Source organism: Idiotropiscis lumnitzeri, chromosome 8 (genome assembly GCF_059441095.1).
Source record: "Idiotropiscis lumnitzeri isolate Australia: NSW breed Sydney's pygmy pipehorse chromosome 8, RoL_Ilum_1.0, whole genome shotgun sequence".
NCBI lineage: Eukaryota > Metazoa > Chordata > Actinopteri > Syngnathiformes > Syngnathidae > Idiotropiscis > Idiotropiscis lumnitzeri.
Genome location: NC_142398.1, coordinates 4074137 through 4097286, shown reverse-complemented (window position 1 = coordinate 4097286; position 23150 = coordinate 4074137). Strand labels below are relative to the sequence as shown.

The 23150-nt window shown below is 44.0% G+C and overlaps 1 protein-coding gene across 2 annotated transcripts; it reads right to left on the bottom strand.

The window, feature by feature from the left end:
* Positions 1-1917: 1917 nt before the first annotated feature.
* LOC148331775 (monocyte to macrophage differentiation factor 2-like) lies at positions 1918-21177 on the bottom strand. Of its 2 annotated transcripts, none has more exons than XM_088302934.1 (7): positions 21023-21177; positions 14556-14637; positions 13630-13790; positions 7526-7600; positions 7324-7425; positions 7130-7199; positions 1918-5787 (listed from the first exon to the last, which is right to left on the bottom strand). In XM_088302934.1, exons 1-7 carry the CDS (start codon positions 21034-21036, stop codon positions 5398-5400), a joined length of 894 nt encoding a protein of 297 aa, XP_088159060.1. In that variant the 5' UTR covers positions 21037-21177; the 3' UTR covers positions 1918-5397. The 2 variants fall into 2 exon arrangements, with proteins under 2 accessions (XP_088159060.1, XP_088159061.1); XM_088302935.1 differs by having other exon boundaries at positions 1918-5716.
* Positions 21178-23150: the final 1973 nt, after the last annotated feature.

The following is a 23150-nucleotide window of genomic DNA, read 5'->3' as shown; positions in this document are numbered from 1 at the left end:
CAAGTACAAGTACATGAACATGAACATGAACATGAACATGAACATGAACATGAACATGAACATGAACATGAACATGAACATGAACATGAACATGAACATGAACATGAACATGAACATGAACATGAACATGAACTAAGCGAGTCGAGGTAGTCCGTAATCGAACGGCAACAGGGAGCAAAGCGGGGTAGCACGGAACAATGACCCGACACTGTGTTGTCGGCGTGGGAAGCTTAAGTAGTCCAGGAATTAGGCGGCAGATGGAGATCAGGTGTGTGATTACTAACGGGGAACAGGTGCGTGGCTGGTGAGGAAAGAGTGCTGAGGGGAAACGCCCCACTCAGCTGACAAAAACAAAGTGCACATGGCAAGGAGGTGACGAAAACAATAACAAAACCGCATGCATACGAAAACAATAACAAAACCCCTGTCATGCCCGACGCGGATCATGACAGTGATTTTGCATGAAAGACTCACAAAGGGTGTGAGAAAATTTGAAAGACACACAATACCTTGTGGAGTCATGTGGAGGCCACAATACGTTGTGGAGTCATGGGGAAGGCACAGAACTCCTTGCGGAGCAATGTGGAAGACACACAAAGAATTGCAGAGTCACAAGGAGGACACACAAAGAGTTGCAGCGCCATATGGATATGGACACACGGACTTGAGGAGTCATGTGGAGAACACATGAGAAGTTGTAGAGTCATGTGAAGGACACACAAGGAGTTGTGAGGTCATTTGGAGGACACATGAGGAGTTGTGGAATGATCTGGAAGACACACCACGAGTTGTGGAGGACACACAAGAGGTCGTGGCGTCACTTGACGGACACAACTCGCAAAGACCCAAAGTTTTCCTATTTAAACGTGAGAGTGTTTTCCAGGCTAATGTCACTTTTGAATTGTGTCACAAGAAAAACATTAAAATAAAAATATCAAAAATGTCAACAAAACGATGATGAGAGTTGTTGAGAGTTGTTGTGAGTTCAGTTGTTTGTCCATGAAAATATGTCCAAAATTCAATTGATATGATTGATTTGATGTGTGTCGAGAAACATGCACAATGACTTCACCTCAACCCCAAAATCTAACCCTATTTAGATTTGAATACACACCACTGAAGTCTAAACCACCCCAATAAAACATTAACTCCAAATCCCAACCCTGTTTAGTCTTGACTGGTTCTGTCTGAGCATTAACATGCCCTAATCCCAACCCAACACGTAATTTTGACATCAATTTCAAATTTGAACCCAACAACCTTAATCCCTGTTCCCCAAAACCAACACAATCTAGAATTGACTGATTCTACTGTATCAAAATGGAGCAAAATCCCAACTGCTGAAAGTAATCCCTAACATTTACCCTCAATGCCATCCAGAACCACCCCCCCCCCCCACCAAATCATTAATCCCTAACCCCTTCATTTGGACCTTTTGACGCTTCAAAAGGACTGCTTTACACTTTGGAAACTGTTGTAAGTAAGCATGTATTAATCCAAAGTTGAAATATATGATACATATATATATATCAATATATATATATATATATATATATATATATATATATATATATGAGCGATTAAAATTGTTTGTTTAAATGTTCCAACAGTTCTATGGCAATTTATTTACATACTCGAATTTATGCATTTGCTCCTTTTTTAAAATATCTAGTTTTATAAACAATCCAGATGAATTATTGTGAATTATCGCCCAATTACACACACACACACACACACACGCACGCACATGCACACACACCCCGGCACCCCCACGCACTCCCCCCACACACACACACACACAAAATTCGAAAGGAAAAAATGTTTTTGCAGACTATATGTATACACACACACATACAAACACACAGATGCTTTTGCATTTTTTCTCTCTGTTGCAAAATTAAATACAAAAGGACAATTTATTGTAAAGTAATTTTATTCATTATATATTTCTGTTAATCCATCGACCGATTAAGCGGCTATTGGAATTTTGTTCAGATGAATATCGGAATCAGCATAGGTCTAAAAAAAATTAAAAAATGCAAATAAAAAATAAAAATAATAATTTCAAATAATAATATAATAAAAGTTAACCACTACTTTGTGATGTTTCACCTTTTGCTGGGGGGCCTTGTACCAATTAACCACGATAAACAAGGGATTACTGTATATAATATGTTGACTGAAAAGTCGCGCACTCACGTGTAAACATAGACCAGAGGATTTGGATTCATGAGTTGGATGGTGTAACACGCACACACCTGAGATTCTTCAACAACACATACATAGATTCACTTTGCTTTCACATTCAGCGCGTAAACACCACATCAAAGATATTAGAACACCAAAAGGAAACATCTGTTCCACATAGGGGGCCAATCAAGATAAGATGTCCTTTATTAGTCCCACAATGGGGAAATTTGAGGGGAAAAAAAACCTAGTAAGCCTGACCCATTGGGGCATTGCAGAGTGCATGTCAGTACACCCTGCTGGCCAAAGTCTGAGACCAAAATGAAACTATTAGGAATCATTGCCAATAACAATGACTCTAACCAATAAACTGTGTCTTGGCAATAGTCTATAATAATCAGAAAGCTTGTAAGCAATAGCGAGTCTCCGCCAATAGAGGCAAAGCTGCAATTGAAGGCAGATGATGTGAAAATGCAGCACACATGTCCCCAATCTAAAGGTATATAAAGGGCAATGACTGATGACAGAAATCTGGCTCAAGCTACTCAAAAGGCCTCACTTGAAGGCCAATGATGGGCACACACGTCACAATACAAAGGCACCTTTCAAATGTATCCTTCAAAAGCTGCAAATGAAGCCAGATAATGAAATAATGCAGAGCAAACATCCATAATGAAACAAATGATGAACCTTCAGAGGTTACATTTGAAGATCTATGACATCAACCAAATAACAGCCACCTTCAAATGCATCCTTTGGTGGATGCACTTGTAGATTAAGGATGTCAGAGCATGACACACATGACGTCATTCAAATCAAAGACTCCTCGAAATGTGCCCTTTCGAAGCATGCAGGTGTGAAGGCAGATGACGAGATGATGTAGCTGCAATTTCCTAAATCAAAGGCACACTTTAGGACCCTACATTTGAATCATGATGGAGTTCCCTGAATAAAAGCTTTCTTCAAATGTGGCCTCTGCAGGCCATACTTAAAGGATGATGACATCATCCAAATTAAGTGTCTTCAAAGGTTGCATTTGAAGGCCAGTGAGGGAGTCTTGTGCAGTAATATGACGCAAAAGTAACAAAATCAAACACTCCTTCGTATGCATCCTATAAAAGCTGCATTTGAAGACCGATGACTGACAAACATAACTGAAAGGTTCCTTGAAATATGTTCTTCCGAGGCTGCATTTGAAGGCAGGCAAAATTTAGCCTTGGTGTTCTAAAACCATTGTTGTTTACGTCACCGTGCGCTGTCATTGTGGCGGTAGAAAAAAACACAAACATCTGGCAGTGTCGATTTGTACCAAAATCAAGAACAAAATATTATATGAAATTTGACATACTGTAGCATTGTCGACATAGAACAGTACCACACTGATAACAAACGATCTATGAATATAAATAGTAACTGACACTTGAAATCTTAAAAACAATCATGCTTGATTTATAACTCATCAGAAGAAAAAAAAACTGCAGCAATAAAATATACATATGAAGCACTCATTTTGAAATATTATAGATCAAGTAAAACAGTGATATAAAACTGCAGTGGTTGTAGCCACTTTTGAAGGCCATCTTGCACAGTGGAAATAAACACAACCATGAGAAATAATACACAATTTAAATTAAAAAAAAAAAAAAACAACAACAACAAAAAACATCCATGGCATGCTCAGTCACACCCCAAACGTGTTTCTCATTACTGTAATGCGATTATTCTTTGAGACTTAGTCAGGACTACCAGCACCTTGCGCAATAGAATTAAACATAATGATTAGAAATAATCTACAGTTAACAAAGGAAGAAAATTCATGGCACGTTCGTCTAAGCACCGGCATGTCATATAAATGATGCAATAACTGATGCAATGCCTCTTCAGTTACTTATGATAACAATACAATTTACACAATAGAAATGAACAGAACCACTAGAAATAATTCACAAAAAAAAAAAAAATCTGAAATCCCATCACGGATTGTCTTGTAGATGTGTTTTACAATGATCATAATGTGATTGTTCATTGCCATTTTGTCATGATAACCAACCCCATATGCACAATATAAATCAAGTGAATGACTACAAATAATCCACAAAGTATTTGGTCACGTGTCGTCAAGTGAATGTGTGATATAATTACTGTACAGCGATTGTTCCTTATCGGGTGGTCATGATGAGTGGCTAACTTGCACAATACAAATAAGCACAACCACTAGAAATAATCATCATAGTAAAAACTAAGAATAAAACCGGCCACACATTACTGTAACATCATTGCTCCATGCCATTTAGTCATAACCAGCCACCCGACACAATAGAAATAAGCACAACCAAGAGAATTATTCCACATGGTAAAAAAATAAATAAAATCTGCGACAAGACCTCACGTAGAGGTTTCATAGAATTATTTTAATGCCATCAATCCTCACTAATTACCGTAGTCATGCTAACCAGCCACCTTGCACAACCACTAAAAAGTAAGTCAAATCGACCACATAAGCTCATGTCGAGGTTTCATACAATTTTTCTAATGCCATTGCTCCTCGCCCATTAGTCATGATAACAGAAATAAAGTAAACGACTGCAAATAATCCACAATTACTGCAAAGCTATCGTTCCCTGCCTGTCAATCAAAATCGACACATTGCACATTCCAAATAAAGTGATCAGAAATAATCTACAGCGTTAAAAAAAATAATAATAAGATAGATAGATATGTCACTGTAATGTGATTGTTTCTCACCAGTTAGTCACGGTAACTGGAAACCTTGCACAATAAAGTGAAGAGCAAGAAAAATACACAGATTAAAAAAAAAAAAGATTGTTAGAGTGTTATAAGTGCTTGCCTGTTAGAGTCATGATTACCACCATCTTGTTCAGTAGAAATAAAGAGAACCTAATAAAAGTAATTCACATGTCCCGAGCGGTCAAGTGTCGATGAATTACTGTAATCTTTTGATTTAGTCATAATTGCTGGCCACCTGGCACAATAGTCATGAACACAACTAGAAATTGTCCACAAAGTACAAAAACAAAGTAAAATTGCCATGTAGTGGTTTCAAACAATTACTGTAACACCATTGCTCCTTACAATTTAGTCGTGATAACAGGCCACCTCACAGAAGAGAAATGAACACCACGACAAAAAGTAATACACAAAATTAAAAAAAAAGTTCCGAAGCACCTGCTCCGGCAGAGCGTAAACAGTTCACACAAAAGACACCGAATGTGACACGCGGCTTCTCCCAGAGGACAAAGCACAGTGACTTGGGAACGGAGTGGAATGTTGGGTGGAGGCCTGAGGGTCTCCATCAGCGGCGCTGTCATCTGGAGGTGCGCACCGGGTTGCCGGACAGGGCGTAGAGGTACTTCCAGATGGCGTAGTAGTGCACAGCGGCGCCGAGGGCCACAAAGAGATGCCAGATGGCATGGGCGAAGGGCACAATGCCGTCGCTCTTGAAGAACACCATGCCCAGGCAGTAGAAGGCGCCGCCCAGCAGCAGCTCGCACAGGCCCGCCTGCTCTGGCTGAGTGGACCCACCCGGACAAGAAGGTAAAAGGGGTCAGGGACTTCATTAGAGAAGCTCACTACACTTGCCTGAAAGGGGAAAACTTTAGTGAAAAAGAAAAAGTGGAAAAAAATATTTCAAAAGAGAGGATTTTTTTCCTATTTCTGGAATATTTTTCTGAGTAATTTATTTTTCAGGTTTTTGTTGGGTTTTTTTAGTTTCTGTTTTTTCGTTGGTGTAAAAAAAGAAATCCAGATTTTTTTCCCTCCTGCTTTTTGGAAATATGTCAATGTTGTCATTTAAAAGAAAAAATATTTTTTTGTGTGTTTTTCAGAATTTCTTTTTTGATTTTTTTTCCTGTGTAATTTATTTTAATTTATTTATTATTTTTGTTTTTGGAGATTATAAATACATTAATACTTAAAATATAGTTTTTGTTTGTTTTTCTTAGAGTATTTTCTTGAGATTTTATGGATTTTTATCCCTCCCCCCAAAAAATTCTGATTTTCTGGACTATTATTTCTATCAATCGGAAAAAAAATCTGAAAAATAGAAAAAAATATTCCAAAAAATATAAAACAAATTATTCCGAATAACTGAAAAAAATATTCCATTAAACAGAAAATAAAAGAGTTCAGAAAAAGAAAAATATACTTTGAATTGTGAAAAAAAAATTCTGGAAAAACTAAATGTGTTAAAACAATTGTGAATACTGTGCTAAATTGATGAATGAATTCCATCTTGATAAGTTATGTGATGCTTACATCGATCTCCGCGCCTCACATAACTGTAACACGGCCGAATCGGAAAAGATCACGTCATAAGTAAACCAGAGATCTTCATTTGTAATGATTTCAATCAGAATAACAAAAAAGTCTCCATGTAAACCCGACTGGAAAGTACCCGTCTCTTTCTTCTTCTTCATCTCCTTCTTCTTCGTCTCCTTCTTCTTTGTCTTATTCTTCTTCTTCTCTACGAACGTGCCCAATACAAGTAAGTATGCACAGTTGGTCTTAGCGCTTTTGACGCGTTCTGAGGCAACTTTTGTCGTTTGCCCATTTCGCTAAGTAGGTTGAGATGAACTTTTGGCCGCCACGTGACCACATCACACGCACGAGGGCAGGACTAAAATTCACCTCCAGACTTGTTTAATCGAGCCTTTTTTTTTAATTTGTCTACACCCACCCCAAAAATGGGCGTCTGGCCGGGACGGACTGCCCAGCATTGGAAATGACCATACACACTTTTGAGTTGAGTTGAGAACCCGTCGATTCCGGACACCATGTCCACGGATTCAACTGCCCATTGACTCATGTGACCACACCCATTGATTAAATTGAACATACCATCTGATTAAGGCACCATGCCCATTGAGTCCATTGGCCCTACCCGTTGCTTCAATGGATCATACATGTTGATTGAAGTGCTCACCATGGAGAGGATGACCAAGGCGGGGAAGAGGCCCATCACTGTGTAGCAGATCAGCTCCACGATCTTGTACCTTCAGAAGGTATAAAAAACTTTTACAAAATGCAATTTATAGTTAACAGTACAAGTAAAAAAAAAGTAACCACGTGCCATTGAAATCATCAAAAAATCATCCACAAAGTAAAAACAAGATGGACCTCTCATGGAAGAAGAAGACGTAGGTGGTCCCGGACAGCGCCATCACCCACACCAACCAGCGCATGTGGCTCGCCCAGGGTCCTAGCTCCCTCAAGTTCAGCCTGGCCATTGCAAAGAGTGAGCGACATGCGTTTGTGAGGTTTTTGGGGGGGGGGCGTGGGTTGTAGTGTGTGTGTGCGTGTGCGTGTGTGTGTGTCTCACCAAGGTGCGTAGGAGGCCGCGATGAAAAAGTAGATCACCATCCTGTCGCACATGTGGAAACACTGCTCCACATCTCTGAACACGTACAGAAGCATACACAGTTGGTGCACAGTGTGTGTTGTGTGGCATTTGCGTGGGTTTGTTTCTCTGTGTGCATTTTGTTGTCTTTCTGCGTATGTGTATGTGCGTGCGTGGGTGTGTGCGCGTGTGGGTGTGCGTGTGTGTGTGTGGCTAGTGTGCAGAGCTGGGCAGTCGTCTCTTGAGTGGATGTTGGCTTGTAAGAATGAGTATGGAGTCTGTAAAGCTTGAGCTAACTCACGCTATGCTGGACTCTGACAACACATATTGCTATTAATATTGATTAGAGCATTAGATACCACCTACTGTTGATATACATGCTGATATACCAGTTTCCACTGAGGTGGTGCTACGCGACGGGTTTCAACATTCTGTCGTGGTCGGTCAATCACAAGGCGTTCTCTCACAATTATAGTATTCGAGAGTAACTATCAGATTCCTACAGTCGTAACCTAATGCCGCACTTATATTTGCTCTAGGTGCAATACGGGACCCAGACAACACAATCTTGATATTATCTGTTGTAATCTGTGGGTCGTGACCAAACGAACAAGATCTCGGATACAAGCGGCCGAAATGAGTTTCCTCCGTAGGGTGTCTGGTCTCTCCCTTAGAGATAGGGTCAGAAGCTGTGTCATCCGGGAGGGACTCAGTGTCGAGCCGCTGCTCTTCCACGTTGAGAGGAGCCAGATGAGGTGGCTCGGGCATCTGATTCAGTTATCACTCACCTCAGGCACTGTACCAGCAGCTTTTAAGACCACTGTTATTCAACCTCTACTGAAGCAACCAAACCGTGAGCCTCTCAGTAATGAGAGATTTTGCCTTTGACCAACTGGGCCGACACTCACTTCACCAAAGTCATCAACTAGAAATGCTTCATTTGATTGCCTTTCAAATTATTTTTCACGTGCTAATATGTGTTAAATGTTGCCCACTGGGCATCCATTGCAGGCTGATCATCCTGGAAGGGGGATTCCCCCATCTGTGGTCATTTCTCAAGATTTATAATTTTTACCCAGTTGAGTTTTTTTTTTTAGTTTTTTCTTGTGCTCCCAGGGGTTAAGATCATGAGATGTTGTTAATATTTGGTAACTGTGGACAAGTGAAGCATTTTGACTTTCTTGTGATTAAAGGCTATATAAATAAATATGACTTGACTTTTTTGTGGTGGCACGGTGAATGATTGGTTAGCACATCTACCTCCGGGTTTGATCCCAGACAAAGATAGCTGAAACTACATTTTCCCTTCCTAAAACTAACTATAATTGTAATGAAAATGTCCTTTGTTTTTGTCTGTGACATAGCCTTTGGGGTTTATTTTAAGTGTATTTATTTTTATAGCTGGAAGAAAAGACGGTCGAACAGTTCACTGGGAGTTGTAGTGCTCTTATTGTGTGTCGCACGGAAGCAACATCATCAAGCAGCAGCAGATGACGTCCATCCGAGGAACAAGTTTTTTTTTGTAGCTTTGGCTCGAATGGCTCCTCTGCTTTTGTCATTTAACTCAGCCCGCAATGGAACCCTGTGGGTAGAAAGGGCTTTCCTTTTTTTGTCAGGGGGTGCTCGCCGGTCGGCGAGGAGGAGGTGGACCCAGAATGTGAGGAAGCAGGGCAAAGGGTAAACTAAAGGGAATTTATTACATTAATCAGACGAGGACAAACAACGTGGCGTGGACAAACAAACGTGGCAGGGTGCAAAATAACAAAGACAAACTAAACGTGACTAAACAGAACAAAAATGACAAGTAACGAGGACCGTGACAAACACTAGAGATCGTGGGCATGAGCATGAGCATGAGCATGAGCATGAGCATGGGCATGAGCGAGGGCGAGGGCGAGAATGAGGGCGAAAATGAGAGTGGCCGTGACAGTCCGTACAGAGAGTAATGTTCCGACGCTGAGCTGTCGGGATGAGGTGTTCAAATAGTCCAGTCATTAAGTGAGCAGATGGGGATCAGGTGTGTGACGGTAACAGGGAACAGGTGCGTGGCTGGTGAGGAACGAGTGCTGAGGGGAAACGCCCCACTCAGCTGACAAAAAAAACACATATGGCGTGGGGGAAGGAACGTGACAAAAACAATAACAAAAACACCTGATATGACCGACACGGGTCATGACAGTACCCCCCCCTGAAGGGACGGATTCCAGACGTCCCCAAAACAAGGCGAAAACAAAGTCCAAGAACGAGGGTGGGCGGAAAGGGGTAGGGAGGTGGGTCAACGACCCGTGATCGAGGCCGGTCTAGCGGATGTCCGGGAGGCCAGACCAGCAAGTCCCGTCGGGGCCATTCAGGCGGACGTCCGGGCGCACCCGAGACAGGAACGTGGAGCGGCGGCTGGTCGTCGAGCCCCGCCGATACAGGAACGTGGAGCGGTGGCTGGTCGTCGAACCCCGCCGATACAGGAACGTGGAGCGGCGGCTGGTCGTCGAACCCCGCCGAGACAGGAACTTGGAGCGGCGGCTGGTCGTCGAGTCCCGCCGAGACAGGAACGTGCAGCGGCGGCTGGTCGTCGAGTCCCGCCGAGACAGGAACGTGAAGCGGCGGCTGATCGTCGAGTCCCGCCGATACAGGAACGTGGAGCGGCGGCTGGTCGTCGAACCCCGCCGAGACAGGAACGTAGAGCGGCAGCGTTTCCTCGGGCGCCGCTGAGGCAGAGACGGCAGGTGGCGGCTGGGCATCGTCCACCGCCGAGGCAGGAACCGGGAGCGACGGCGGGTCGTCGAACGCCGCCGAGGCAGAGACGAGAAGCGGCGGCGGCTCATCGGGCGCCGCCGAGACAGTGACTTGGAGCGGCGGCGGGTCGTCGAGCACCGCCGAGGAAGAGGCGAGAAACGGCGGCGTGTCGTCGTCCACCGCCGAGGCAGGAACTTGGGACGGGCGCAGGGCGTGCGCCGTCGGGTCGTGGACTTGAGGCGGACACAGGGCGTGCTTCGCTGGAACGGGGACTTGGGACGGACGCAGGACGTGCCCCGCCTGAACATGGACTTGAGGCGGGCGCAGGACGTGCTCCGCCGGGACATGAGCTTGAGACGGACGCCGGACGTGCTCCGCCGGGACATGAGCTTGAGACGGACGCAGGGAGTGCTCCGCCTGAACATGGACTTGAGGCGGGCGCAGGAAGTGCTCCGCCGGGACGTGAGCTTGAGGCGGACGCAGGACGTGCTCCGCCGGGACGTGAACTTGGGACGGACGCAGGGCGTGCTCCGCCGGAATGTGAACTTGGGGCGGACGCAGGGCGTGCTCCGCCGGAACGTGAACTTGGGGCGGACGCAGGGCGTGCTCCGCCGGGACAAGAGCTTGAGGCGGACGCAGGGCGTGCTCCGCCGGAACGTGAACTTGGGGCGGACGCAGGGCGTGCTCCGCCGGGACGTGAACTTGGGACGGACGCAGGGCGTGCTCCGCCGGAACGTGAACTTGGGGCGGACGCAGGGCGTGCTCCGCCGGGACAAGAGCTTGAGGCGGACGCAGGGCGTGCTCCGCCGGAACGTGAACTTGCGGCGGACGCGGGACGTGCGCCGCCGGAACGGGGCTCAGCAACTGGCGAGGAGCCGGAACGGGACTCAGCAGCTGGCGAGGAGCCGGAACGGGACTCAGCAGCCGGCGGGGAGCCGGGACGGGGCTCAGCAGCCGGCGGGGAGCCGGGACGGGGCTCAGCAGCTGGCGGGGAGCCGGGACGGGGCTCAGCAGCTGGCGGGGAGCCGGGACGGGGCTCAGCAGCTGGCGGGGAGCCGGGACGGGGCTCAGCAGCTGGCGGGGAGCCGGGACGGGGCTCAGCAGCTGGCGGGGAGCCGGGACGGGTCGCTGCAGCTGGGGGGGAGTCGGGACGGGACGCTGCAGCTGGCGAGGAGCCGGGACGGAACGCTACAGCTAGCGAGGAGCCGGGACGGGACGCTGCAGCTGGCGAGGAGCCGGGACGGAACGCTACAGCTGGCGAGGAGCCGGGACGGGAGGCTGTAGCTCGCGAGGGACCAGCTCCGGAGGCTGCAGCTGATGTGGAGGCGGGATGGTCTGTGCAGCTGACGCGGAAGCGAAACGGGGCTCAGCCGCTGACGAGGCACAGGAACTGGAGGCGACATGGATTGCAGCCGCTGACGTGGAGGCGGCTGCGGGCCGAGCGCAGCAGTCGAGCCGGGCGCAGCCGAGACGGGGGGCCTGACCCCTATCAGCCTGCCGCCATAGGGAGTCAGGGGAACGGTAGACATGAGGGACCGTGACTACTGTTGCTGGTGAACGTGAGCTATGAAACGCAAGGGGAATGTGACTAGGTGCGGAAACAGACGGTGGACGTGGTGAACGACGCGGCCGTGATCTACGTGACTTGGGACGAGGTGGATGACGCGAGGTAACGTGGAAGGTGGTCTCAAAGCGGTCAAAAGAAAGAGGTGACGGAAATTGTTCGGGGGGAGGAAAGTGACGGGTCTTAACTGCATCTGTGTCGTGCTGAGCATACAACAGGTCGTAAATGTATTCAAAATCATCCTCATGATCTGAGTCTACAAAAATGTGAGGGGGTGTAATAGCATTGTGCTCAAAATCTTCTTCGTAATCTGAATCTATAATGAGATGGGGAGGTATGACAGGTGGGTAATCCTTAACATTATCACGAAACGCAGGGAAGGAAACAGACGGGGAACGAAAAATTGCACCAACGTGATGGACAGGCTGATGAGGACGGTTGTCCGATCGGCGACGACGATGACGTCGCCGAGAGCTTCCCGCTGGGTCCGTAGTTGGTCGGAACATTCTGTCAGGGTGTGCTCGCCGGTCGGCGAGGAGGAGGTGGACCCAGAATGCGAGGAAGCAGGGCAAAGGGTAAACTAAAGGGAATTTATTAAATTAATCAGACGAGGACAAACAACGTGGCGTGGACAAACAAACGTGGCAGGGTGCAAAATAACAAAGACAAACTAAACGTGACTAAACAGAACAAAAATGACAAGTAACGAGGACCGTGACAAACACTAGAGATCGTGGGCATGAGCGTGGGCGAGGGCGAGGGCGAGGGCGAGGGCGAGAATGAGGGCGAGAATGAGAGTGGCCGTGACAGTCCGTACAGGGAGTAATGTTCCGACGCTGAGCTGTCGGGATGAGGTGTTCAAATAGTCCAGTCATTAAGTGAGCAGATGGGGATCAGGTGTGTGACGGTAACGGGGAACAGGCGCGAGGCTGGTGAGGAACGAGTGCTGAGGGGAAACGCCCCACTCAGCTGACAAAAACAAACACACATGGCGTGGGGGAAGGAACGTGACAAAAACAATAACAAAAACACCTGACATGACCGACACGGATCATGACATTTTTGTTTCATATGTGAAAAAAAATGTATACAGCATACAAAAAAATATAGGCCACTGTACAACCGGCTTTAATAATTCTCAACAGGAATTCAATCCAGAAATTGGCAACTTGGCAAACAAGGGCGTCCTAGATTTATTTAATTAGTCCATATATGTATGCATCTAACTTTAAAAACGATTTTCTGCACTGCACTTTTCAAATGTTTAGAAAAAAAATGTCTAGAGATTCTATAGAATACTTACCATGATGTTTTTCTAATATTGCACGCAAGTAAAACATCAAATTCTTTAAAAAATAATCGTAAAAAAATAACTAAAAATTTGTGTTTTTCAAAAAAATAAAAGTAACAAAAACGAACAAACCCGCCCTAAAAACTAGTTTAAACTAACAAAATTTAAATAACAAAAATCAAATTAAATAAAAACTAACTCTAATTAAAGTTCTCAAACTATAATAACCCTGGTGTGCATTTTTGTTTGCATGTTTTTTTTTGTCTGCGTGTGTCTGGGGGTGTGTTAATTGTTAGTGTGTGTGTGTGTGTTCATTTGTGTGTATGTGTGTGTATTTTTGAGTGTGTACGTCTGTTTATAGATTGTAAATGTGTGTGTGTGCGTGCATTTGCCTTTCTTTGTTGGCGTGTACATTTATTTGTGTGTGTTACTTTGACTGTGCATTTATGTTTGTTTGTTTGTTTGTTTGTTTGCGTGTATATGTGGATGTGCCTCTACCGTAGGTGGCTTTTCTTCCAGGCGACGGTGTGGAAGAGTGTTGAGACTGTGAAGAGCGAGCTAAGTCCGGCACCGTACACCCACGCTGACACGCGCTCCCATTGGTCCTCCGACTGAAAGTGCAGCAGCGAGCTGCCCAGCAGGCTTGGAATGATCCATAACTACACGCACACACACACGCACGCACACACGCGCGCGCGCGCACGCACACACACCCACCCACGCACCCCCACACACACACATTTACAACTTCAAGCAACTGTCGAAAGATGTTTGTACTAAATATACAGAGGCATCTTGCCTTGGTTTGGGGGGCTGGAACGGATTAATGGCATGTCCATTTTTAATGAATTAATTTGAATGGGGAAAGTCGATGTGAGATAAGTCAGATTCAAGTTCCAACCGTCACAGAACAAATTAAACTTGTAAGTCAAGGTTGCACTGTATAAGAAAAGAAACTGGTAATATGTAAATATTTCACTTTTAAGGTTTGACAACCTGTGCATTGTGTAATCAAAGTGGAAGATGGTGGGTTTGAAAAGTTCAAATTTAATTCTTATGACAAGAACAATATGTTTTTATTGACCGGTTGCAGTCAAAGGGTGACGATTAAACTGACAATAAGCAAGATCAAAGAGCAGGAAACTTAAATATTTTGTCATTTACAGTTAAATTAAAATTAAGAAATATAACAGTTTTTTTTAAATACTTTGCAAATTAAAAAATATATTGCAAATTACAGAAAGAAATACAAATTATTCAAACTTGTGATAAGTTATAATGACATCTGGTTTACTTTCAGCTAATTATTGCAGTTGTGCTATACTGCCACCTGCTGCGGTGGCATGTACATTCTAGCAGCCTGCAGTTTTAATTTATGATCGCTTGAGCGTGCCAGCGTATACGTGGGTGTGCAAGTGTTTTACCGCATGCGTGGCGCAGTTGGCTGCGTGCTCGTAGTCTGTGGGCTGGTATCTCTTGTTGGAAGGAACACGCTTGTTCATAAACCTGCACACAATCAACAATGACTTGTCGGACACAACAAGCAAGAATACGCTTGATCTTTTTTTTTTTTGTCTGCTCGGTCGGTCCGAGTGCTTATTTTTCTCTGATTGGTCAGGTTGCATGTCAATCATTACATGTGCATCCATTTACGGATGGGTGGGGGTCGATTGTGCTTTTGAGAATTATTCTAAAATAATTTTAGCATGCAAAAATCTGAACACTCCTGTATACGTGCCGATTTGGAAAAAGCCCGTCGACTGCGCCCTGTTACCTAGCAACCGCCGTGCGCGCTTGGACATGTTGCCGTCACTGACTGCTGCCGTTGCTTGGCAACAGCGCAGGATGGAGACGAGAAGGAAGAACCGCTGAGCATCTTTTTGCAGGGAAGCCCAAACAAGCGCGGCGACCAGGAGAAGGAAGAGGAGACGACGGGGCACCGGAGTGATGTCACCATCGCCATGGCAACCACCCAGCAAGGGACGGTCACCGGAGAGAAAAAAAACAATTCCTAGCTCCTTCCGTCTTGCTTTGTGTCATTAATTTGGTGCCAACATGCTCGACTCGCACGCGCACGCACATCCACGCACGCACAAGTGTCCCATCTCGATTTCATAAGAGGACTACATTCAATGAGCCACATGTCAAGCAGCACACAAAGATCATGCAGATAAGTCGCTTACTTGTTCGTCATTGGTCTACAAAAACAAACATTTGGTCGAGCAATACGTGAATAATTGTGCACTGTGCAAGTGATTGTTCTCCGACACATCTCCGGCTCTGGAGTGATGTCGGTTGTCGCTTTTGTCTTCATTGGCAAGTCTAAATGTACTTTGGTTGCCTCTCATTCTTCAAGCTTTGGTCATTCTGTCATTCATTATATGAGCCACTTTGTCATTGATCAGTCTACATCTTAATCATGACATGAAAAACCTGCGAGTAGTTAGTTACATAATTTTTCATTGGTTGGACTACGTTTATCATTTTGAAAAAACCTTTGATTTATTTGGTTGTCATTCACTTTTCATTGGTCGATCTAAATGTCAATCATGCCATGCAGCACTGGTGACTGGCTGCTTGATTACATCACTTATTTTTCACTGATCAGTCTTCACGTCCACCATTAAAAAAATGGGATTGGTTGTTACAATCTCAGATTGAGGAGGAGCAGTGTGGTTTTCGTCCTGGCCGTGGAACAGTGGACCAGCTCTACACTACACTGGGAATTCGTCCAACCAGTCTGTGTTTTGTGGATTTGGAGACGGAGATCCACCGTGTCTCTCTGGTAGTTCTGTGGGGTGACCTTTGGGAGTTTGGGTTACCGAGCCCACTTTACCACCAATGTCAGAGTTTGGTCCCCATTGCCAGCAGTAAGTCGGATTCGTTTCCAGTGAGGGTTGGACTCCGCCGAGGCTGCCCTTTGTCACCGATTCTGTTCCTAACTTTTATGGACAGAATTCGGTCCGGTTTGGTGGCCTCAGTATTGCATCTCTGCTTTTTGCAGACGATGTGGTACTGTTGGCTTCTTCAAGCCGCAATCTCCAACTCTCACTGGAGCGGTTCGCAGCAGGGTGTCAAGCGGTTGGGATGAAGACCAGCACCTCCAAATTTGAGACCATGGTTCTCATTCGGAATAGGGTAGAGTGCCCTCTCCAGGTCAGGACAAGATCCTTCCCCAAGAAGAGAAATTTTAGTATCTTGGGGTTTTGTTCAGAACCGAGGGGAGGATAGAGCATCAGATCGACAGGCGGATCGGTGCAGCCTCTGCTGTGATGCGGACACTGTATTGGTCTGTCGTGGAGAAGATGGAGCTAAGCCAAAAGGTGAAGCTCTCAATTTACCGGTCATTCTACGTGCCTACCCTCATCTATGGTCACAGGCTATGGGTCGTGACCGAAAGAACAAGAGCTTGAATTCAAGCGGCCGTTGTAATGATCCGTTTCTGTCATGCCATGCTAATTGTTTTTTCCCAGCTGAGTGGGGGCGTTTCCTCCAGCGCTCGTTCCTGGTTCGTGTCGTCATGGCCGGAGAGACGCGCCCACCAGCCCCGCACCTGTCTCTTGTCAACTCGCTGATTATGTCATTACTTAAGCCTCCTACACTGACTACTCAGCGTCGGAATATTCTCCTGCATTGCTCATGTTCATGATCCAAGTGGTGAATTATAGTCTTCTCGTACTGCATTCTGCGTATGGTGTTTTTGTTCATGTTTCTCCATTTCTGCTAAGGTTCTGCTCGTTTTGGTTCTCGTTCATCCCAATTGTTTTTTTTCTTGCCCTTCTGCGGTAAGCAATTTATGTTTGTTGTATCCCTTGCCTTCTGCAAGCGCTTTTTGTTCCGCCGTGTGAGAGTATGTAAATAGTTTGTGTATTTTTAATCATGTTTTTATACACTATTTGTATCAATGATAATTACACACACACTCACAGACACACACATCATTGCTTCAGCACACATGCGCACAACTGACACACCCACACGCTTGTTTAAGTTTCACTTTCCATAAGTTTCGTTTTTCTCTGAATAAAGTCCAGAGGGATGGGCGAAGAAGTCAGTGAGAGTACGGGAGATTGAACTGGCAAGACGCCTATTTCACCTCCTGGCTTCTCCTCCCATCCGCGATGGAGAAAAGACAAAACCTTCCCTGGTTATTCCTCTGGTTCTCTGCATTTAATTCAGTCTAATGAAGGCGTCAGGACCTTTTTAAACCTGACAGCCGTCAGTTTCTTTTGGTTTCCTGGTGTGAGTTTGTCCACCAGCGATTTTCGTTTCGATCTTTGCCGGTGTCGCGTTTGATTATTGATATAGATATATAGATTAACTGTGCTTTCCTTTGTAATAATAAATACCTTTGTTAAATTATATCTCTGTGTCTGCGCTTAAAGAGTCCCCCTACTATTTTCCAGTGGTCCCTGGAAAATACCTTAACAGGCGTAATGAGTTTCCTCCGCAGGGTGTTGCGGCTCTCCCTTAGAGATAGGGTGAGAAGCTTGGCCATCCGGGAGAGACTTATAGTCGAGCCGCTACTCCTCCACGTTGAGGGGAGCCAGATGAGGTGGCTCGGGCATCTGATTAGGATGCCTCCTGGACGCATCCCTGGTGAAGTGTTCCAGGCATGTCCAACGAGCAAGAGGCCCAGAGGATGACCCAGGACACGCTAGAGAGACTATGTCTCCCAGCTGGTCTGGGAACGCCTGGGGATCTCTCCGGAAGAGCTAGAAGACGTGGCTCGGGGGAGTGATGTCTGGGAGTCCCTGATGAAGATGCTGCCTCCGCGACCCCGGAAAAGCGGCAGAAAATGGATGGATGGATGGATTGGTTGTTTTTTTTATTATTCTTCAAATCCCAACATAAAAAACAATAACGAGTTGGTTGTCATTCATTCTTCATTGGCCAGTCTAAGTGTCAGTCATTACATGCAGCTCAAGTGATGATATCACTTAGACTTCATTGTGCTGTCTAAACGTCAATGTTCACTTGATGAACCGGTTATGAGTCGGTGGCGTCTCCCATTCCTCATTGGTCAGTCTTTGCCTCAGTCACGAGATGCAACACAAGTGATAGGTTGGCTATGCCGTTTGTTCTTCATGGGTCTGTCTGTACCACAATCAATACACACAGCACCATCTTCTTCATTGGTCACTCGAGCCTTCTGTTACTTGTCGGTCGTTGGTCAGTCTAAATGTCAATAATTACATAAAGAACCTGTGATATGTCAGTTGAATTACTTGGTCGTCATTTCATTTAGCTCAAGTTATTTGTTGGTTACGTCGCTTATTCCATTTCCTTGGTCACCCATTATTTTGCCAACCTTTCTAAAAGTGAAAGAAAATACTTGGGAACTGATTCTTGTGAAGGGCCACCAGTTTGATACAATCTTCTGAAATAACCAATTTGCTCCAATTACCTTTACACATTTGACTATTTCATATCCTTAATAGAAATTCATAAAATTATTTTACCAGAAGACGCTCATGTTGATGATATACTTCTCGCCATAATTAGGAAACAGACACATTCCAATATGCAACACTTTGTTTTTATAATCTATTTAGGTGTTCGCATTCAATTCTACAACATTTCTGGAAAATTACAATGTCTCTTCACCAGAAGCTATTTTTATAACAGGACCTCTGTCAACTTGTGATGTGGCCTGTGTTGTTACAGACCATAATCTTTCCTTTGCTTAATTGAATTCCAGTACTTTTGTCCATGTGTTGTAGCAGCAGCTGCAATGAGCCTTTTAAACACGGTTTAACGATTAATCAAATTCAAATCAACATCGCAATGGAGTAGAATGTCATTTTCAAATCGGAAAGGCCGCAATATGGGGGGGAAAATCATTTTGGATGGTCAGAAGTGTCAAGAAAAGTTCAGTGCTTAAGAAGTGCACTCGAGATGTTTACATATCATGAAGTGATAAAGCCACAGATTTGTTTGCATTATTGTTGGAAGCTGATTTTTAACTCATGTCTCCGTCAAACTTGTTTGATAGAATTTGGTGAAGTTGTCGTAATGAACACTCAAAAGACTGCCAGTCAAAGTGTTTTGAAGTTAACTATATTAGAAGCAACTATAATTGAAGTAGATTACTAAACTGGTTTAAAAACTTTGAAAAATATAATTGCATAATAAATTGCAATTGCAATAAAAAATATGACATTATTTTTCAAAACCACTCAGGCCTATTTTTAAATCCCTAAACCAAAAACCCCAGAAGTATCTCTGTTTCATACTAAACGATGATTCATGCAGATTATAGCTTGCCATGCACAGCTCATCATCACTCCCATTTCAGGCTCTTATTAATGCAAACTGACCTGGCCCAGAAACAAGCTACACCGTCCCCAAAGAAGAAAAAAAAAGAATTAAAACGACAAGGAGAAAGCGTCAGTGAGCGAGTGCGTGCGTGCCAGAGCCAGTAGTGCTTTGGCAGCCTCGTTAACGACTCCATCAAGATGGCTGCTAATTAGCAGGCCACAGGCCAGTCGGCCGGGGACACGACATGCATTGTGATGATGACTCGATGACTCAATCGGCTCACAGCACTCAGTGCTACGCGAGCAAGCCCACTTAGCGGTGAGAAAGTGGAGCCAAAACAAGGCTTTTGCCAGACTCCTTTGCTCTCACAGGCCAATTCATTAGGTACACAGCCGATTGACATCCTTGCAGAAATGTGTGTGTTCATTGATAATGCTTGTGATTTGTAGCATGCAGGACTGTGCAAATGTTCAAGATCATATTGAGAAAAATAATATTACCCATTTTAATTTTAAACAACGCAATGAAATATTAAGAATAAAAAAATAATTTGTATTTATTAGATTTTTTTTTACTTTTTATCTTTGGCATTTTAGGCTTTGGTTGCATTATGTGTCTAAATGACAAAGTCACTATTTTTATTCCTCCAATAATGTTAATCAAAATGTAGAAAAATGCATTCATTTATTCAGTTTTCTTTGCATTTCCTCTTAATTAAATATGTCAATTATTTTGATTACCATACTTGTCTATCAAAAATCTAAGTATTTTTTAAAATAATATCTGCGATATATATATATATATATATATAGATAGATAGATAGATAGATAGAAAGATAGATAGATAGATAGACAGACAGACAGACAGACCGGTCGATCGATCGATAGATAGATAGATAGATAGATAGATAGATAGACAAATATCAAATAATAGTAGAATCATTATAATAACATATATATATATATATATATATATATATATATATATATATAAATGTTAATAGTATTTTCCTTATTACTATCATAACAAACATATTTTCAGAGCTGTTTATGACGTATCAGTCACATTAGCAACATAATGGTTAAATATTAGAAACAGCTCTGACAGGTGAAATGGGTGCATATCAATTTGTAAAAACTTTAACAATACCCACTAATTTTCAATATAAACTTTAAAAGGATAATCTAGCAAGTTTTGCTATAACGTTTGCATTCAAACATTGTCGTTGCTGGGTATTGTTGTATTTTTTGCATGGAAATGCTCTTAATAAAAAAGAAAAACATCACCCGAACACGGACACAAATGTGAATAATTTCAACAATATGTCTACAATAAAGGCAAATGGACCGCATGTCACCATGAGAGCCCGTGTACAAAGTGTATAACGTGCACTATCATCAAAATACTGTAGACCATGACTATAAGTGTAAGAAGAACGTTTAAGAAGGAAAAAAGAAGAAGCTAATGCCATTATTTGTTCTCTCGCCATCCTCCAGCTCCTCCTCATCCTCATCATCTGTCATCAGTGTGGTTGCTGGGCGACAATAGCAAGGCGAGCAACGGAAAAAGCGGACAACCCAACAAAAAAAAAAAAACGAAAAACTCTCAAATCAAAAGACTTCTGCTTACCTTCCAAGAGTCATTGACGGCGGCCAGTGATCAACAGTTGACAGCACGGACACGACGGCGGCCGCCTTCAGTGCACTCCCTGCCACCCTGAGAGCTTCGCGATGCCGCTGGAAGCAAGAGGAGGAGGGGTGAGGGGGCTCTGGTGACGTCACGGATACACGTCATCGTCTCACCAGGAGCATCCCACAGTCGTATTTTGAGACGAGCTGAGCCTCCGCGGGCAGTCAGTCTGTCTTTCAGTCTGTCTGCCTTTTTTTTTATGCTGCCCTCAGGTGGCCAAGACGGGTATAGCAGAAGTATCAGAAAAAAATATTCTTCAGTTGATGCAATGTGTGACGAAAATTATTTTGAATTCGATCTAATCATTTAATCACTATGCGTTTTTACGGAGTTTATTGTATTTGCTTTTTCGTATTAAAAATGATACAAAACTGTACGTTGTGCGTTCATAAATGTGTTTGTTTGGACACGCGTTTATCTATATAAATGTGCCTGAATGTGTGTGTTTGAAAAAATAGAAACAATAAAAATCAATACACTACATATATTTATTCAACATTACACTTTGCTACAGGCGACACATTGGTTGACTTGTTAACATGGCACAGTTCAATCCCAGGCTCCGGACTTCCTGTGTGGATTTTGCATGTTCTCCCCATGCCTGTGTGGGTTTTCTCAGAGTATTCCATTTTTCTCCATTCCAATGACATGCATATAGTAGGTTAATTGAACACCCTAAATTGTCCTTAGGTGATTGTGAGTGTGAATGGTGTGAATAGGCGAAGTGGCTCAGATGGATGGATGAATGGATACTTTTCAGCTCTAAAGTTTTTCGTCCAGTTGATATTTTTTTAATCTTTTTTGGTTTGTTTGTTTTGTTTTGTTTGATCAATAATTAATCTTAAATATTATTGTGTTTATTTGGAGGCTCACTACAGGACATCATGTTTCTTGTGTTTCATACCACTGAAAATATACAATTGTCAATGAACTCTTATGCCATGGCATTATTTTCTACTTGGTGATTGCAAACTTACGACTACAAAAATGAATATAAGAGCATCATTCAGGAACTGGTAGAGAAGGCCTTGACACGGGGGCTTGTCACAGGATTAGTTGGTCTTGATGTCGTCATTATCATCCTCAACATCATGGTTATTGTTATCTTCATTTCTTCATTCTTGATCTTGAGTTTGACAGCATGCTGTGTCTGTAGACGGTCTTGGCCGTGTGAGACTGTGAGTTGTGGATGGCTGGTGTGAGGGAAGGGAAATTATCAGCACATTAACTGTTCAAAGCGGCGTTGGCGCAGAGACTTCCCGGCCCCCTTTTTGAAGCCATCCAACAGACAATTGTCAAAATCTGGATGAGGTTGAACACAGGGATGCATACTCTTTCACGTGCCTTTGGGTATCACAATCACACAGATCATTACTAAAGTCTGAGCTTGATAGGACACTGGCTTTCGCCTGAGCTCTGTTTATTACTGGACATGATAAATTCCGTCTTTTTGCCCACAGTCACTTTTTAGTGAAGTGTGTCACTGATGGTGTAGTGATACATTCGCCTGGCTTGGGTGCGGGCAGCGTGGGTTCGGTTCCCACTCAGTGACGATGTCTATGTTTGCTCTGTGACTGGCTGGCGACCAGTTCAGGGTGTAGTGTGCCTTTCGCCCGTAGTCAGCTGGGATAAGCTCCAGCACCCTCCCGTGACCCATTACAGGATAAGCGGTGTGGATAATGACATGACATGACACTTTTTCGTGATTCATGACAGTGTGTGTGTGCGTGCGTGCGTGTGCGCGAGTGTGTATACACATATAAGCCTACTAAACCGATTTGCCACAGTGCAGTTTTCATTGGTCCAATCTTTGCACATGTCACATGACAACGAACCCCAAAATGACTGTGACATGTTGCCCCAAACTACCATGTTTGCTAACACTATGTCCAGTTTAAAGTTAAAACTGAACAATGATGACAAGAAGACTGAAGTCCATGTTTCATTTGTAATATTGTGTATCTGGAAGATGCTTGTTCCAAATTATACAGCATTAACCAGTCCATCCCGGGGTATTCATTTTTAACACCAACATGCAACACTTCACCAATTCAGTACATGCATGTTT